This window comes from Protomyctophum bolini (assembly GCF_963924005.1).
Source record: "Protomyctophum bolini genome assembly, chromosome: 7".
NCBI lineage: Eukaryota > Metazoa > Chordata > Actinopteri > Myctophiformes > Myctophidae > Protomyctophum > Protomyctophum bolini.
In genome coordinates this window covers 41,484,235-41,503,599 of record NC_137868.1, presented here as the reverse complement: position 1 = coordinate 41,503,599, position 19,365 = coordinate 41,484,235, and the positions used below count along the sequence as shown (strand labels likewise).

The following is a 19,365-nucleotide window of genomic DNA, read 5'->3' as shown; positions in this document are numbered from 1 at the left end:
CGTCACACCTCGTGGGAGAATTCTGCCCACGGTATACTAAACCCTATATGCACTCATGAGAGTCATGACAATTACCGTATACAACCTATCAACACCACATGAAGTGAATACACGGTTTAGTGTTGACTGTACGGCAACACTAAACGGGTGTGGTGTATTTTGTCAACATTCCGATATTAAGCAAAACGCTACTGTCCTGCAGGCCATTGGAACGGGCCTCCGTTCTACTCTTACATTCATTCGTGCTGTACCCAGGGTTCAATTTGGTAAAAAAAAAAAAGACAGAGGGGGACATATTCTTAAGCACTTAAGCCCTATATACTGTAGATAAAATGTTATATGCACACTTGTATTCTCATACTATAATAAATATTTGCTCAATACATCCGTGAGTTATCCGACTGAAATACAGAAAATAGCCGATTTTCTTTTTACATTTTAAATTGAACTGAGCAGAGTGCATTGGATGTATTTTGAGTTCACCCTTTTTTCATCAGCCCACTTACCACAAGGGAAGGAACTCAAAATACGGTAGCTTTAATATGCTTAAATATGCTACCACCTACAGTACCACCCCACCACCCCTTCTGTCTTATTAGGAGAGTAAGTGGGGAGGTTAAAAGGGACAGGATGAGACACAGGTGCTTGTGATTAGATCCGTGCGCATGCAGTACACGGCCTTATCTTGTGCGCAGCACTCTGTTTATATTGAGTGAGGAGGAGGCAGGTGTTATAGTCCACTAGCAAGCTGTGAAGCCGGGCGCTCCATTCGACCCGGCAGCCTCTCCAGCTCCCGCTGTATTAAAGTGGGCAGCCGAAGCAGGGCGGTGGTTTATTAAAGCTACACAGAGTCAATTGACAGTCCAGACATCTAGACATCCGCAGCGCTGCTGCTGCTGCATGTAAATGTTTACTCCTCCACGCAGCACTGAGCAGCTCTGGTTGTGGTTATTTGACAAGGATGTGGACTGATTGTGTGTTCAGCGGCTTGCTCGGTGGTAGGTTGCAGTCAGTCAGTGTGGGGTTTTTTGAGTGGTGCAACCACTCCAAGGAACAGCAATGTCCGTGTTCACCTATGTGTGTGCCTATGTATGTGTTGGTTCATGAGCACCAGTATGACTATGACTACCGTACCAGTAGGGACGCTGTTGTGCCAGAAACAGAGAGAGAGAGAGATAGTATTAGTGCTGCACTGTTGCCTGCTAATGAGAGAGAGAGAGAGGAGAGGAGGGGGGCGTTATGATGACGTAACCGGAAATCAACCAACCGCCGGCTTGCAAGGGCTTCTGGGAAACTGAGTCGCTTTGCTCTTTGACTTTTGACCCGGATCACGGAAGTGGCTTTTTTTGTCGGCTCAATAACAAATCATTGGAGTGTTTTCAAGCGGATTGTCATGGATCAAAGGCGAAAAATACTTTGGCGTTATGCTCCAAAGGTAATTAAACAATCCGGGCAGCCTCGGTATACATGTCACATATTAATATAACGCCGTCAAAGTGTTAAGCAACGCTTGTAGAAAGGGTCTAAGGGTGCGACAGAGTATGAATGACTGTAGCCGTAACTTTTACAAATGACTGCAGTGCTGCTGCCGACTCATTTTCCCAGCTTCACATAATAGCGCAGCGTGTTAATAACAACGCCTGCTGACAGGTGTGTCATATTATCCCTGCCATTCAGCGGCTGTCAGGCTGACAAACTATCAGCCGCCGCATGAAGACTCATTAATTAAACCCTCCTCGAGTCATTGATTTGATCTTCTTCAAGCTAAAAGACATGAAGGGTAAAAATAAAATGAAAAGAAAACGTATGAAAGTCATGTTCTGTGATTTTAACCTTGCTAAGAAAAAAAATCACACACGTGTGAACTGAGTGGTGCAATCCACCCCTCTCTCTCTCTCTCCCTCTCTCTCTCTCTCATTAGAGACACAGCACTACCCCTCTCTCTGTTTCTGGCGCCCCCTACTGCTATTAATAAGTCACATACTCGTGCTCATCCAGGTACACAAACAGGTACACAAACAGGTACACGGACATTGATGGTTGTAGGAGTGGTTGCACCACTCAAAATTAATGGTGTTTCTTATAATGAACCACTGTGTAACCCTGGCCTATTTAGTGCAAGTCTTTCTAGGAAAAAATATTTAAAATAGCAATGTCTACTATGGGGGAGCGGGGTTCTTTGACAATAAATAAATAAATACATACATTTATACTGTATATACATGCTTAAAAAGGTTAAAAGACGACATTATGCAAAGTCCGTATAGCTGCATCTGTCAGGAGACAGGGGTAAAAAGATCACAGCAGCTCTGTTGGATTGCCATCTAGTGGAGGCTTAAGTCTTGCCTCCCCCAGTCAGCCAGTCAGTCAGTCAGTCAGTCAGTCAGTCAGAGAGCAAGACACCCCGTACGCATTCCTCCGCCACTGACAGTTAATCATTGACAGACTATCGTTCGGCAGCAGCCAGCCAGCCAGCGTTTGGAAAGACAAAAGGCTACTGTAATGCGGTTCGTCTCGGGCCAAGAACGCTGTCTGTCTGATTACACCACTAGGACGGCTATGGCGGGACAAGTCCCCCCGCTCCCCTCAGTCATCATTACCTTTCAGAGGACGCAGCGAAGCGCAGCAGATGAAGTGAATATGCGGGGGGGGGAGGAGGAGGAGGGGGACAATGTACTTCTGCCTGTCCACCAGACAAGGGAGGGCCACTCCACCTCCTCCCACACACACACACACACACACACACACACACACACACACACACACACACACAAGCCCTGCAATCAATCCGTGGATGGGAATTTTACCGTGCTGTGTGGGGGACAGTATCGGAATACTGTATGTGAAATGAGGCCTTGTTTTTATCTATAAGCACGCACACACACACACACACACACACACACACACACACACACACACACACACACAGTCACACACACACGCTGTTCAAGGGCAAATGCAAATGCATTCCATCAGTGTTAACCCAGATGTTTTTGGAATGTTTACAGTAATGTGTAATTCTGGAGAGTTGCACTTGCTCCAAATGAGACAGTAAACCGTACAGGGGAAACGACACTGTTGATCATTATACTTACTGTGATGTGATTTGTGATTTGTGGCACAAACTTAAAATGATTTGTGCTACAATTTCTTGAAACTCTAACCTCGTTCTCTCAAACAACTAGTGCCATTTTAGGTTGGCCCCAAATGATATTTCACTTCTTCTCACAGATTACCCCCCCCCCCCCCCCATGTACATTGACACTGTTTTTCTATGCGTAAATCATTGCATGCAAACTACGATGAATAATGAGCACTGCGTTTGTACAAAAGTTAAGGCCAGCATGATGGGTGATTGGAGTGAGTAACCTTTACACACCGGGAGAGTAAAACTTGTGTCAAGGTTTATTTACGGATCAGGAGATGGCATCGTTGCAGAGATTGACCTACTTAATGTCTTTGGACGCATGTTGGTATCATTTTGATTCTGGTAAATGGATGGAGAAGCATTCACATAGAGGCCAATTAAAGCTATTTATTTCACATTATACAACAGGTCGTTTCGAGGAAGCAATGTGATTGGTTGAAACAGCCTTCTAGTCGTGGTTCAAACGAGCACCCCTCCGCACCTAATCAAAACGAAGAATTCAGCTGCTCTTTTTCCCCAGAGTGCAGCAAATTAATAATCACGTTATACCACACCCTCTCGTGTGATATTGCTTGATTCACCCATTCAGACACACAATCGCGCACCGACAGCAGAGGAAACCGTGCAAGGCACAGACCTGCTGTTAGGGTTTCAGGGACACGTTGACACGGCGACGTCGGCGCAGCCAGGTGGAGCCGGGGATCGAACCTAACGAACCTTAACCATTCCAAGACGCCCGCTCTACCTCCTGAGCAAACTGCTGCCACTGGACAGGTGGTACAGCACTTATACCTGAGGCTGTTTCTAAAAACACACACTAAGTCCTCCTGACCTATGTTTCCTGAAAAAAACGTCAAATGTTAATTTATTTTAACAAAAACTACTACTGAAATGACACAAGAGGCGTTCCCGGCTTGAAAGTTGAACATACTGTATAGGTTTAACAGGTCTAAAATGGAAAAATGCTTTTAAGAAAGACAAATCTGGTTCTCATCCTTCGCAAATAAGTGCGGACAGTCGGTCCCAAATAATGTATTTGAGAAACAAATCAAAATGTCCTGAGGTCTCAACAAAGAAATTGAGCTGAACTCATTTAGGGGCAGATTCACACGGAGTCAGTTTCATTCAATCTGTTCCCAAATACGATTGCCTGCCCTGGTCCCCGCTGGCCATGATTCACATTGGACCTGATTCTTCAGGACATCCCTAATCGTAAAGGTTTCATCATGGTCACACAGAGTAATAGAGCACCGAAGTCCTGACGTAACTCGCTCATCCCGACGATTCCCCTGGTTCGCGGAAGTAATTTCTCTATGGAGAATAACATGGGGTGATCTTAATATCGTCTACTATAAGCGTTGTGGTCCAAAAATAAACAAGCTGTCTCGGCGTTATTGTTAGGGAGGTGTCTCTGTATCGTTTGCAACAGTCAGTCACTCATATATGATACAGTCTGCTTCTAGCTAAAAACTAACTAATTCAGCAGCAGTAACATTAGCGTTTTCTCTCAGTCAGTTGATTCTTCATATGCATATGAGTGAAGCGGCCGGGGTGACATGTTTATTTTTCAAACACAGTTATTATATGAGGCGATCTAAAATCGCCTCAATGGGGATTTCAATGCAACTAAACAAATACATGAACCTGGGGACTGACGCCCTCTACTGAAAGTGACGTCAGACTTCGGTGCTCTATAACAGAGTCCTAGTCCTCACCCTCTGGTCGGGACATCCCTAATCGTAAAGGTTTCATCATGGTCACACAGAGTAATAACAGAGTCCTAGTCCTCACCCTCTGGTCGGGACATCCCTAATCGTAAAGGTTTAATAATGGTCACACAGAGTAATAACAGAGTCCTGGTCCTCACCCTCTGGTCGGGACATGCCTAATCGTAAAGGTTTCATCATGGTCACACAGAGTAACAACAGAGTCCTATCCTCACCCTCTGGTCGGGACATCCCTAATCGTAAAGGTTTCATCATGGTCACACAGAGTAATAACAGAGTCCTAGTCCTCACCCTCTGGTCGGGACATCCCTAATCGTAAAGGTTTAATCATGGTCACACAGAGTAACAACAGAGTCCTAGTCCTCACCCTCTGGTCGGGACATCCCTAATCGTAAAGGTTTCATCATGGTCACACAGAGTAATAACAGAGTCCTAGTCCTCACCCTCTGGTCGGGACATCCCTAATCGTAAAGGTTTCATCATGGTCACACAGAGTAACAACAGAGTCCTAGTCCTCACCCTCTGGTCGGGACATCCCTAATCGTAAAGGTTTCATCATGGTCACACAGAGTAATAACAGAGTCCTAGTCCTCACCCTCTGGTCGGGACATCCCTAATCGTAAAGGTTTCATCATGGTCACACAGAGTAATAACAGAGTCCTAGTCCTCACCCTCTGGTCGGGACATCCCTAATCGTAAAGGTTTAATCATGGTCACACAGAGTAACAACAGAGTCCTGGTCCTCACCCTCTGGTCGGGACATCCCTAATCGTAAAGGTTTCATCATGGTCACACAGAGTAATAACAGAGTCCTAGTCCTCACCCTCTGGTCGGGACATCCCTAATCGTAAAGGTTTCATCATGGTCACACAGAGTAACAACAGAGTCCTCTCCTCACCCTCTGGTCGGGACATCCCTAATCGTAAAGGTTTCATCATGGTCACACAGAGTAATAACAGAGTCCTCTCCTCACCCTCTGGTCTCTCTGGAAGGTGACCCTGCGGTGGCGCTCCGTCCGTCCGTAGTTGAGCCTCTGCACCATCTTGTCCTTGAGCAGCGAGGTGTAGCCCAGGTGCTCGTAGATGGGGTTGGTGGTCATCTTGGCGATGTACTCCGCCGCCTTGGTCTCGATGTAGAGCGTGATGAGGCCGTCCGTCACCAGGTCCAGCACCGACTCGAAGCGCTTCTCGCCGACAAAGTGCTTCCCGTCGTAGAAGAGGCGGTAGTTGAGGGTCTGGTGGCCGAATCTGCACCGTCGCAGCGAGGAGGTAATAGTTAGTTAGTTAGAGTGAGTGAGTGAGTACTAGTCTCTATCTGCTTGTGCAGCGAGGAGGTAATACAGTAGGGGTGTCAAAAAAAAGATTCCCGTTATGAACGATTCAAAATCGATTCATAATTTCCAAAAATCGATTTATTTATTTTTTTTAGATTTTTTTTCCTGGTTACAGTTACAGGAGTTTTCACCACAAGGTGTTTGTGATATGAAATCTAAGCTCATCCTAATCACAGTAAACGTCATGTCTTCAGTCATTTTCAAGTTACTGTAGTATATAGTCACTTCAGTGTAGATTGTGATGAAATCCTATGTATTGAATCGATAATCATTTTGAATAGAGAATAGTGTTTTCAATAACAGCATTTTGCTGCCTCCTGCATGATGTGACATTTAGAAACAGGTGGTAAAATCATGCATGTGCATACTCTCTAATAGCAGACCTAGTGCGTGCTCTTCTGTCACCGACTACATTACCTTAAGGCCAGGGTGTGCGTCCGTCCCTTACCTTAAGGCCAGGGTGTGCGTCCCTTACCTTAAGGCCAGGGTGTGCGTCCCTTACCTTAAGGCCAGGGTGTGCGTCCCTTACCTTAAGGCCAGGGTGTGCGTCCCCGGCTGCCGTTGGCTCTCTCTGATGAGGTACGCCCCCTCCGATCCCACCAGCAGCTGATCTGCATATTCACGAGAGAGGACGCCGTGGAACCTGGAACCGACACACACACACACACACACACACACACACACACACACACACACACACACACACACACACACACACACACACACACACACACACACACACACACACACACACACACACACACACACACACACACACACACACACACACACACACACACACACACACACACACACACACACACACACACACACACACACACACACACACACACACACACACGCGACAGATCCACCGTGACTCTCTATAGTCTCTACCAGTGGTGTTTTTGGCAGCACATTTAGATTTTAGTCTCTTGACTTGAATAGTTTTCATTTAGTTTGAGTCACATTTTAGTCACCTGGAATGTTTTTAGTGTTAGTCTAGTTTTAGTCGACTAAATATCATATGATTTTAGTCGACTAAAATGTATTTCGGCGGGCCTTGATGCCGTCGTAGTGACTGTTTTTACACTTGCTGAAAATAATCTACAAACTCATAATAATCTACAAGCTCACAACACAGTTGTGTGCTGAGACGATTCATTTCATATTATGTCTCTGACATATTTGACCTATAACTATGACATTAATGACATACCACAACATTTTACCATTTTAAACACACGCAGTGTTGCAATGTATGGCTGATAATGTAGTGCATAAAATAATGCATGGAAGAATCCTACTGGGTAGAGTTTATTCCGAGACATTTGGTACTATCTATTCTATCACGCGCGCACGCAATAAAATACACTAGCAAACAGATACGCACACAAACATGTGCCAACTACCAATACACACATACATAAGTACTGCACACACACACACACACACACACACACACACACACACACACACAACCTAAACCACTAAACCACATCTAATACCAGGCAATAATGACAGATAACACCCAGCCCCGCCCCCTGCGCAGTGCAGAGCAGAGCAGTTATTAAGAAAAGGAATGAAGTTACAGTACACTCACTCTCTGCCGTAGTACTTGGGCCTGTTCTCCATCTGGAAGACAGACGAGATGGATTAGTACATTGGCCGACGGGAGTGATATCATACCAAAAGAAAGACTTCAAATGTAATGGCTTTAGCGATCGCTCCTCTCTCTGGCAGTGTGTGGTGTGTGTGTGACTGTGAGTGTGTGTGTGTGTGTGTGAGGGACAGATATCACAGTGCCTTATGTCTGCATCCCTGCCTGCAAGCTGCCGCAAACATTTTTTTGTCGTGCATGGGCGGAGGAGGGTTAAGAACCAGCATATCCACGCCGTCTCGCAGAAACCTTGTAAAATACTCCTTGGGCTAAATTCGGCCATATAGCCACTTATGCCCAAATGTGCTGACCTCATCACATGTGATGACGGCTATGGGCATTTTTAGGCAAAGGAGTGTTTTTTGTGCAAAACTAATGCTTGCAATGGATTCAGCATCATGAAAACCCCCTAGTTTGACATGTCACATGCTACTTAAAGTATAATGTCACAAAGTTTCCCAAGGGAGTTGGGTTGGAACAAACATTTCTGTGATAGTAGACACCTTTATGAACACATCTGTGAAGAAAGCTAGTGGTAAGCATTTTTTTGCCACAACTTAAGCTAACTTTACCTAAGTACTAGTGGACATAGAAGGTTTCCACCCGACCCACAGCGCTGATAGAGAACACAGGCAGCTACGGTGACGGCTGGAGGGCTGCTACAGATTTAATGACTCCAGTGTGATGTTAGGGTGTGTTAGTCTTCTTATCCGCAGTGGGAGAGTGTCTCACACAAGCATTAGGGAAGGCTTCAGATCAATACACTGTACTTTATACATCATGCGCTTTACTGGGCGGGGTCTAACATAAAAGGAAAATACCAGCACAAAGTCTTTATTCAGAGATGGTGACCCGTGGAAGTGTAGGGCGTCTTTTTAAGTATCGCAGCTTTAAGTCTAGTTATATCCCACTGAAAAGGCGAGGAATATGGTGCTTTTAAATGTCAACCCCAGTCCAAAAAATAACATGCTTCGGAAGAAATCTCATTATACCTTCCATTAATGTGTCCCATTTTTCTTAGAGGTGTTTTATAAGACATAATATACCGTACAGTTTCTACTAGGCCTCTGAGGAAACATAAAAACCTAAAGCCTAGATTGAATTGTATGGCTTCATATAAGTTAACACACCAACAGACAGATCCTACAGGATGTGTGTGTGTGTGTGTGTGTGTGTGTGTGTGTGTGTGTGTGTGTGTGCGCACGTGTGTGTGTGTGTGTGTGTGTGTGTGTGTGTGTGTGTGTGTGTGTGTGTGTGTGTATACTGTATGTATGTATACATGCATGCATGCACAAACAATATCACGGGTAATACATAACAATGACTTTGATTCACGATCTATATTGGAAGTTGAAAAAAATACAATCTGCTATTTTTGTGAATTCCCAGTTGTCATAAAAGAAAAAGAAGATCATATCAGATTTTGACATGAGGCCTATAGCTTTAGCTCATGGCTGCATGCTGTCACTGTCATTCTCCTCAAACTAATGGTGTCATGTCGTGTGTGTGTGGGCTTTGTCGCTAAGCTAAACGCTGCTCCTATCAGAAATAGAATGCACTGACTGTCCCAATCGTTACACATGACACGTGCCAACCCCTCTTAGGGTTGGTCTGATTTATTTGACTGACTTGTCGGGAACATACAGAACCATCAGTACAAAAACAGTGCACGCAGTCAAATTATAATCATTGCCATTTGCCCAGTGTTGTTATCTATCGTGAACAGCAAATTACATTTTCAGCTCAGGATACTAATTGTATCCAATCGAGAAACCCCACAGAAACATCATCCGTCGACTTCAGTCGTATATAGTGTTCCAGTTTCAATTTGGTCCGTTAAATGTTTTGAACGGAAATATATATTTTTCCATCACTTCCAATTTCACTCGTTTATGCCTGTATCCTGTACGACAATTACAACAAATTGGTATCCCAAACTGAAAATGTATTTTCTGTTTGCTGAAGAGCTAAACAAACGCTCTATGACGACGATAATTCTTATCGGAATATAGAGTAATTTAACAAAAGAAAATAATTAAACAACAAAATACATAATCACTTAACACACCTTAACCCATCCCGGGAGGGAACCCCTTTTGGTGTTTTAAGCATTATGATATAATTTAGCTATTGAAAAATAGCAGATCTACAAGCTCATAGTGTGGCACCGAGTGCCACGCTACTAGCTTGTAGGTCTGCTATTTTTTAGAAAATTCGTGAAAACATAATAGAATCATAGCTATTTCCGAAAAGGATTTCGAAGACATTTGTTTAATTTCGACGTCAGGCCATTAACCCATTCTGACCTGAGATCAGATTCATACACTGGACACACACTGGTCTGATGAACCCATTCTGACCTGAGATCAGATTCTAAAAATGTCAGTCGTTCTTCGATTTTTCAAAAATAGCAGACCTACAAGCTCGTAGCGCGCCACTCAGTGGCGCGCTATGAGCTTGTAGATCTGCTATTTTTCAATAGCTAAAGCATAACATGATGCTGACACCAAAATGGGTTCCCGTTCAGAATGGGTTAATACACCTTTAATATCTCTGAGATTGTACAAAATGTGCACTCTCAGAGATACATTGAACCTCAGCCATTTACAGTGCACCGTGTGCACGGTTTGTGTGTGACCTTTAAACGTGACCCCATATGGCCTGTAGCCTGCCCACCATATCCATTTACCAGATCCTATATACTGACCTCCTGAGGACACGTCACCCTCTTGGGTCTGGGGGCCTCCTGCTGGAGCTGGTACACTGGAGAGAGACACACATGGTTTAGTTAATGGTCTGGGGGCCTCCTGCTGGAGCTGGTACACTGGGGAGAGACACACATGGTTTAGTTAATGGAGGGTCTTCTTCTGGCCCCTGGCTGGCCGACGGGACCCATGTGCCCGTGCAGCGCAGAACGCAAAACACATCAAGAGCACAATGTGTGACAATCATAGAGTATTAAAAGGATAGAGACTAAACTAGCGTGAAGCTCCGCCCCCTCCGCTATTCATGTCAGTGGAAGTTGCTCAGTGGCGTTTTGAAGCACCCGGAAGGCTGCCGGAAGTACCGTCTTTTCGCTGATTCAGCATTTCACTTCCGCATTTGGACACCAAATTTTGGTGTCCAAATGCGGAAGTGCACCCAGAGTGCACCTGGGCTTTACATTGGGCGCTCGGTTGCACGGGGTTTCCTCGTCAAGAATCCACGGGTCCGCCTGCAGTCCTTCCTCTTACCACTAGGGCCCAGCGCTTCAACATTGGAGTGCATAGCTGGCCCCTTGGTGACAATACTGTGGTGTGCGACAGGAAGGACAGAGGCAGACAGAGAGAGAGAGAGAGAGAGAGAGAGATGTGTGACAATACTGTGGTGTGTGACAAGAAAGACAGGGCAGAGATAGAGGGAGAGGGAGAGAGAGAGAAATGTGTGACAATACTGTGGTGTGTGACAGGAAAGACAGACAGACAGACAGACAGACAGACAGACAGACAGACAGACAGACAGACAGACAGACAGACAGACAGACAGACAGACAGGCATGAAGCACAGGACAGAGGTGTGTTCTGTTCCCACCCAAAATCGGTCTGACTCAGGTCTGAATTTTACCACATCACATTGACCCTTTAAAAACAGGAAAGCATCTGTGTCATTTTAGATTTTTGGATACAAATAGCAGATATAAAAAGCTCATGGTGTGGCACGAAGTGAGCTTGTAGACTGAGCTTCTAATAATCTTGAAAATGTGTGCAAATCTTTTTAACTCATAATCTTTGCTTCTGGGGGGGGGGGGGGGGGGTCCCTGGAACAAAATGTTTTGAGACGGGGGTCCGCGACCAAATACATACAATGTTGGGGGTCCTTGACATGAAAATATTTGAGAGCCCACTGATAGGCCTGAGGTCCACATCATCTCAGCTGGCACCAATCACCCCATCAACTGCAGTGGTTTCGTCCCCATTCAGTCAGCCTCTGATTCCCTAACTCCTCCTGCACCAATCATCTCTCAGTGCACTTTTGTGAACTCTCAGTCCTTTTCAAATCAAAGCTGAAACACATTCTGTTTGCACAGCTTGGCCTTTTACCACTGCACTGTAATTGTTTATTGTGTTGTATTCAAAATGACCTTTTATAATGGGATTCGTTTGCAACTCTCTTAATCCGTTTTGGGCGGGAACCCCTTTTGGTGTTTCAAGCATTATGTTATACTTTAGCTATTGAAAAATAGCAGATCTACAAGCTCATCATAGCAAGCTTGTAGGTCTGCTATTTTTGAAATATCGCGAAAATGTGGCGCAAATCTTTGAATATATTCTTTCAGAGTGAACGTTTTGAAGTCAAATCTTTGCTTCTGGGGGCCGGGTCCCTGGCTGGAACTACATATTTTCAGATGTGGGTCGGCGGCCAATTACATATACTTTTGGGGGTCCTTGACATGAAAATGTTTGAGAACCACTGACATAGAAACATGCATTTTTCAGAAAACTGTCAGGCATTTGTAGAAACGAACTCGGGTCTAAATGGGTTAATGCTCCGTCCTAATGTCTCGATGCTCGATGTAAATTTAAACATTGCCTTTGCTCTTGCCTGGCTGTACAGTACGTACAGTGCGTGACATGCATAGCAATGGCTTGCTATGTCACCACCATGTCCCAAATTTACATTTCAGTCACTGTCTCCGTTTCCTGTCAGTGAGGATGTAGTAGAGCATGGCCACTGGTGTTTTAATTTTAGTTGACGTGTTTATGTGTGGATTTGGGAGCCGTCACTCACAGCGTGGTGGATAATATGGATATGGCTTCAGTGCAGGCGTTCCTCAAAGTGTGATTGAATATCCCAATGTGTTCAATGAACTCTGTCTGGCAGAGCTCCAGCACTTTCAACCAGCTGGCATCAATCTTTTAGGGGCATGATGTCGTTAAAGGGCTTCGGTGTTACAAATATTAAGACTGGTACCCGGTGTCCGCTGAGTATTGGGCCTAATCAGGAACAACGATGTACCGGCCAGTCAGAGGGTGATACATCATGTTGGAGATGCATGCTCCACGCTGCGATGCGTTTAAGCAATATTACACGAGAGGGTGTGGGTTAACGTGATTATTGCCACGACAGTGATGCGGTGAGGAACGAGACAAAGTCGAATTCCGCAAACATCACTGAAGCATTTCTGAAGACATTTCTGAAGACAGTTACCCTTAAAACTAATGAAACTAAATGACAGATGTAGTCACTACTCACTACGACCACAAATGTCCCAAGAAACTAGCTAGCCTAGCCACCGAGTTTGCTAGCGCTCTGGGAGAACAGAGCAGCTGAATTCTTTGTTTTGATTAGGTGGTGAACGGTGCTGGTTTAACCCACGGCTAGAAGGCCGTTTCAACCAATCAGACTGCTTCCTCGAAACGACCTGTGGTATAACACCCGTTTTACCTATCCGTCTGTGTCCCTTTTATGCCCATACATGGAGTTCCGTGTGATGCATCCCAGGCCTTAGTCTATGTCGTAGACTCTATGAAATCATATCGATGCCATCAGGGATTATATGGGCATTTGCAGATTTATCTACGTTTAGGAAATCTGCCGAACCGACCGACTTCCCACGTGGCACGTCACGGCCTCGAGGCCTCTGCGATGAGCACACCGAGTTTTTACAAGTATATTACAGTAGTATAAGTGGTTAAAATAATACACTGGCAAAGTGTTTATACAAACAACTGGTACTGTGTTTATTTACTGCTGCATGGATTGGACCTGTGGCCCATTTGATTTCCAGATAGTTCTAGTATTGACACTACTGTAAAGTGGAGGTGTAACCGCCTAGATTCAAACCCCGTACGCGAAACCAGACATTGACCACTGAGCCAATGGGAGGCATTAAGCTATACTGCAGACAATTAAGTGAAAGCCAATCAAAAGTAACAGGGGCTTCTTATACTGTACCCAGAGTAATCTAGTAAGAGAGTGACGACACTAAGCGTTGACTCCCATTGTAACAATGGAATGCGGAAGTTCTCATTCTATCTCAATATGATACGGTAGTTACAATGTTTGGAACTATAGCGCATATAGGCCCCTGATTTAATTGCGGCGAGATCAAAGCGTGTCGGTCGCCACTCTCTTACTATTCCACTCGGACTGCACCCACAGTGGAACTTTTTGAGGTGGGAATGCTGTTCAAACATGCGGCCCGCAGGCCAGAACTAACCTGCCAACGATAATATCTGGCCTGACAAGTTCTTTTGTAAATAATATCCAACAGCTGACTGACAGTCCCAAGTAGTATATGGACAGCGATAGTGTTTACTTCATGAAACCGGGTAGGATTAACTTTTGGATGAAAAACCTGTTGTTTTACATGCCTTTTAAATGATACATTGTTTCTCTCCGTTTTGAGAGACCTTGGACCATGACAGAAGCTTTGTTTTACACGCCTTAAAATGATACATTGTTTCTCTCTGTTTTAAGAGACCTTGAACCATGAAATAGTTCTTGTTGCAAAAGGAGCATGATCTCTGTCTCCAGATACAATGTTGTTACAATGGGGTCGCTGGCCGATTACATATCATTTCCCGGGGGTCCTTGACATGGAAATGTTTGAGAACGACTGAAATAGAAACACAGGGTTTTTTCTGACAACTGTCATGATTTAGAAGACATTTTGTAGAATCGTTCCCAGGTCTAAATAAGTTAACTTGGTGCAACTATATAGTGCTGGTCTTCAGGATAATACGGTGGACCAACAGGTGCAACTAATCATTCATTGATTGCTTGATGTCCTTGTCCAGGCAGGGAACAGAGGAGGTCTAAAGGAGCCATTATCCTAGACGAGCACGGCTAATCCCTCAGCGCTTTATATACGAGACGGCAGCCTTTATATACCTGAGCTCCCCCTTTGTGTGAGTCAACGGGGACCATATTTCACGCCGACAGCCCTGCTCGAGCGCTAATGCAGCATGCTAACGGTATACATTAATCCTTTTGACCTGGATGAGGAGTCGGACGTGCACAGATACACACACGGCACGCACACGCGCGGGCGGGCGGGCACGTGCGCACACGCGGTTAGTCGGGTATGAACAGTACCAGGCTTCTGTGGGATTAGACATACTTTAAAGTGCTTGGCAGAGCTTGGCAGAGAAAATCACCGAAACCATTGAAAAAAGGGAAATGAAGAATGCGAGGCATGCAGCATCCCCCCCCCGACACAACAGCATCACAGCTGGGCAGAATTTGGTCTGTTAAATAAAAGATATAGCTTGCTTAACTATACTGTTTCCACAGTTCCAACAAGGCATTTGACAGATATTGATATGTAAATCGTGATACAGTGCATACAGTAATGTTTGGACACATTGCTCATGTTACAGGAGCAACTTGACTCTCTTGGCCTCTTGGTATCTTAAAGGGGAGTTTGATGAATGCTTATTCATTCACGTACTGTATAGTTAGTTATTTAGTTTGGGCTCTATAGCCGAGATATCTTCAAATGTTGCTCAGATGATTTTGACTTATTTTGCACAGTGACACGTGGTCTTAAAGTCCCCCTTTTAGCACATGAAGGAATGCAAAAGCAGATTCCACCAACATTTAACAATTTGAGTTGCTGATTTTGAGTTACATCATGGCATTAAGGTCAGCACACAAACTAAAACAAAAAAAGATCACCAGTGCTCACTTAAAGTCCCTTAATAAGTGACACGACATGACAATACATATGAATATACCACCACAGCAAGCACGTTTACAATAAGTTTCAAAATAACAATTTTGAGAAAACCTGTTGGTTTTTAGCTTGTTACAGACTGTTTTAGTATTTTTTAAATGTTTTAAATATTTTTTGAGATTTTGCATTATACATTCCTCAGCATGTGTCGCGCTGAAGGAAGAGAAGGCACACGCTGAAACTCATCCCTTTGTATACGTAGCCCTAAAAGGACTTGACGAGGCTGCAGCTGGTGATCTTTTTAGTTTCACTTGATTTTTCTCTGAACCGTGCCACCCGGTTCAGAGACTGCTGCTGGAGACGAGGGCTCGCATTCCTTTTGCAGTTACAAGGTAACTTACACAGTCACACACACACACACACACACACACACACACAACCCCAACCTCGACCAAAGTGTCGTCGTTTTTGCTTTATATAACAGACCCTGCGAAAGCACGGCGTGTTAAAACACATAAGAGCACATGAGTCAATAAAAATGCTGGAACAGACCGACTGGTGCAAGTTCAGGGACAGGGTCAGTCAATGTTGAAGCTTTTTTGCAAGGCAAATCATGCAGCCAACTCCCAAATGGTGTCACCCACCATCCACACGCCCTTCAGAAGCATGTTAAATTCTCTTTAAGCATTAACTGGCCTTGGCACGCCGAGTGTACCGTCAAATACTCTCTATCAGTTAAAACTATTCATATTGGCTGCCAAACATGAAGCGATAAAAATGAAAGAAAAGCACCATTTAAAGAACTGTTTCTCGACGTTCTCAGCCAAATGATTAATAGCTATGAGAACCAAATTGAGCCATATGCGTCTGTGACCCTATAAGAGTCTATACAGATGGAACCAAATGGACCCTTTGGTTCCATTTGTATAGACTCTCAGTGCTAATAAGCGTGTGGCCAAATCTGCATATCAAACAGGCAGTCAGTCGCTGCAGGCCTAGCGGTCCAGGCGCTATACTACCACATGGGCCCTAATGCCACGGGTTCGAATCCCGATCCTGATTCAGCTTTTGATGCGTGTAACTCCCCGTCTCTCTGTCTGTTTCCTGTCATTGTCTGGTATCAATTAATACTACTATCAATAAAGTCAGTCAATGACACAATTTATTTTGAGAATCACTGATTTTAAAAAATGGCTGCCACATAATAGTGTAAAAAGGACGAGATGTCTGTGTGTTTCGTTGTATTATATAAACACTGTCATTTTAAAGGTTCACGTAGTCCTTAGTGAACCCGTTTTTAATGCGTATTACTTTGTATGCGCATTACCACTCATCTTTCTACAGTGTAACCACCTTTTAGTCCAGCACCAGCAAAGGGACTGGATGTGCAACAACCATAGACTGTACTGTTTTGAACTTAGCCACATAATGTAGCCCTTGTTCTTTTGTTTGAATAACCTTTCATATTTCTTCCCAGTTTTGACTTCTTCTGGCTCAGGGTAGAGAGGCACGCCGTTGCCAGAAATGATGCACCGTGTGCCTTTTGTCCCTCCCCCTCCTCGTGCGCCGTAACAGTCCTCCTAGAGGCTATGGAGAAATAAAACTGCTGCGTACGGCTGAGCTACTGTAAACCATGTCTCAGCCACCGCGGGAGGGAAAGGAAGAAGTCCTGACTGTGAAATGGTGTTATTTTGTCAGGGCGACTTAACCCATTTAGGTCTTTTAGGTCTTCAAAAACCTTATGTTTCTGTATCATCTTGTAAACAAGTGTAATGCTTAATTGGGTCGTCCACTCACAGTTAACGGTCTTTGTATTGAGTTTGTGCTTGAAATGTACTGTAATTCTGCAAATAAATATTTCAATCAATCAATCAGTGGTGCTCAATATTTCATGTCAAGGACGCCAACAATGATATGTAATATGCCTCCGCCGACCCCCATCTCAAAATATGTTGTTCCAGGGACCTCCCCAGAAGCAAAGATTTGAGTTAAAATGTTCACTCTGTAATAATATAATGTATTCAAAGATTTGAGGCACATTTTCACGATAAAAAAAAAAATAGGAGACCTACAAGTTCATAGCTATGAGCTTGTAGATTTTTTCAACAGCTAAAAGGGGTTGACCGTTCGATCTGAACTTGCACAGCATGTGCAAGTTTAGCTGCTCTGCGGCGACATGGGCATAAGGGCTATACGCTTGCATGCGGGCCCTTTGTCTGAGACAAACTTCTTCCTCGGGAGACAAATAATAAAGAGCCCTGAACCTTGTGACTGTCAGTGACCATTGGTATTACGCAAGGGAGTGAGGAAGCCAATGTTCCACTTATCACACATTTATACGCTATATTATTTATTAGCGTATTTGCCACCGGCTATGGGATCTGTGTAGTTGTGGTTGAGGAGGTCCCTGTATGGACTGCACAATGCCATATGGTTCTATGCTATGGGAGATGTATAGTCACAGTGGCTGGTCCCTCCCACGGCCTGGACGAACGGAAAGCGGGTATAGACTGTAGTTTTATACCGTAAATAGCCTGTCGACGTGAGATACTGTAATTGGGTGCGCTAGTGGGTGACCGGGGTAGTGCATCGATCACATTATTGCTAAAATGACCGTTTCGATTCTGGTTCCAAACTATCATTTAATAACTGGGTACCCCCCCTGGAACTCCCTCAAGGACCGACCCCTGGGGGTCCCCGGACCCCACTTTGGGGAACCACTGATGTAAGCTATAAGCGTAATGGATCCAGCTCAAAGTGAGCCACAGACACGCCTCCCTGCAGCTCCACACGCTGCATGCTGCGTGAAAAAAAATTAATGCAATTTCTGCTGAGTTCCTGCAGTTTTCTTCTGTAGCAGATGCCATGCAGATATAACGGGTCAACCCCATTTCCTCGGCGCTCCACACAGCAAGCAGCGTTTAATAATAATGAGCTGACTGTTCCCAAACCCATCCAGCCATTTTTTTAAACTGAGACGCGTTGCAGGTACATAATAAGTGTAGGAGTTGCATTTCCTGGCTGATGATGATGATGATGCCAACCTATTTTCTTCAGAGACCTGGGATTTGCCTTTGTGTGCGTGGGTGCGTGTGTGTGTGTGCATGCATCATGTGACTGCGTATATGTCTGGGTATGTGATCACTTATTTGCATGAGCATATGCTGGTGCATGTGTGCGTGCGTGCGTGTCTGTGCAAGTATTGTGCTTTTGATCTCTGATGAGAGGTACATATTGTGTGTGTGTGTTTGTGTGCGTGTGCGTGCAGCATTTAACTGCAACATATTGAGTTTATCCCCCCACAGAAAATTGAAAACCTAATTCTTCCTCACACACACACACACACACACACACACACACACACACACACACACACGCAGGAGAGAAATGTTCCTCCTGTTATTTATAGATTGAACATAAGCGCTCCTTTATTTTGACAAGCATCGGCGTGGAGGCAGAGGGGGTGGGGGGTGTGTGTGTGTGTGTGTGTGTGTGTGTGGGGGGGGGGTCAAGGCTTACACACATTCTTAATCAACGCACACATGACTCCGCAGACACGGTTACTTACAGTAGGACTTCCATATGGGCGGCTGGTAATCCTCTGGGTCTGCAACAACAGAAAAGAACAAGGGAGAGGTAGTGTTACACACAAAACGCAGCACGCCGTTTAACAGACTCTCTCATTAAAAAAATCTCTGCTGTACTTTTCCCTTCTCTGTGGACTGCAGGCGGTGAGCGCATCCCTGTGGGCACTACTATAGGGCAGGGGTTCTCTAACGTTTTCATGTCAAGGACCCCCGAATTGGATGAAAAAGGAAGCACGGTCGCACGTCGAAGAAC

At 44.7% G+C, this 19,365-nt stretch overlaps 1 protein-coding gene across 2 annotated transcripts in view; it reads right to left on the bottom strand.

Moving 5' to 3' along the window:
- Window positions 1-19,365, bottom strand: part of chn2 (chimerin 2) — a 62,200-nt gene that overhangs the window by 26,431 nt on the left and 16,404 nt on the right. The window contains exons 2-6 of one of the 2 annotated variants that reach the window (XM_080767914.1): window positions 19,094-19,132; window positions 10,576-10,631; window positions 7,812-7,843; window positions 6,738-6,851; window positions 5,849-6,122 (exon numbers count right to left, since the gene is read on the bottom strand). In XM_080767914.1, the coding sequence (XP_080624040.1) occupies window positions 5,849-6,122; window positions 6,738-6,851; window positions 7,812-7,843; window positions 10,576-10,631; window positions 19,094-19,132 (515 nt within the window). The remainder of the gene's footprint in view (window positions 1-5,848; window positions 6,123-6,737; window positions 6,852-7,811; window positions 7,844-10,575; window positions 10,632-19,093; window positions 19,133-19,365) is intronic. The other variant, XM_080767915.1, reaches the window with a different exon arrangement.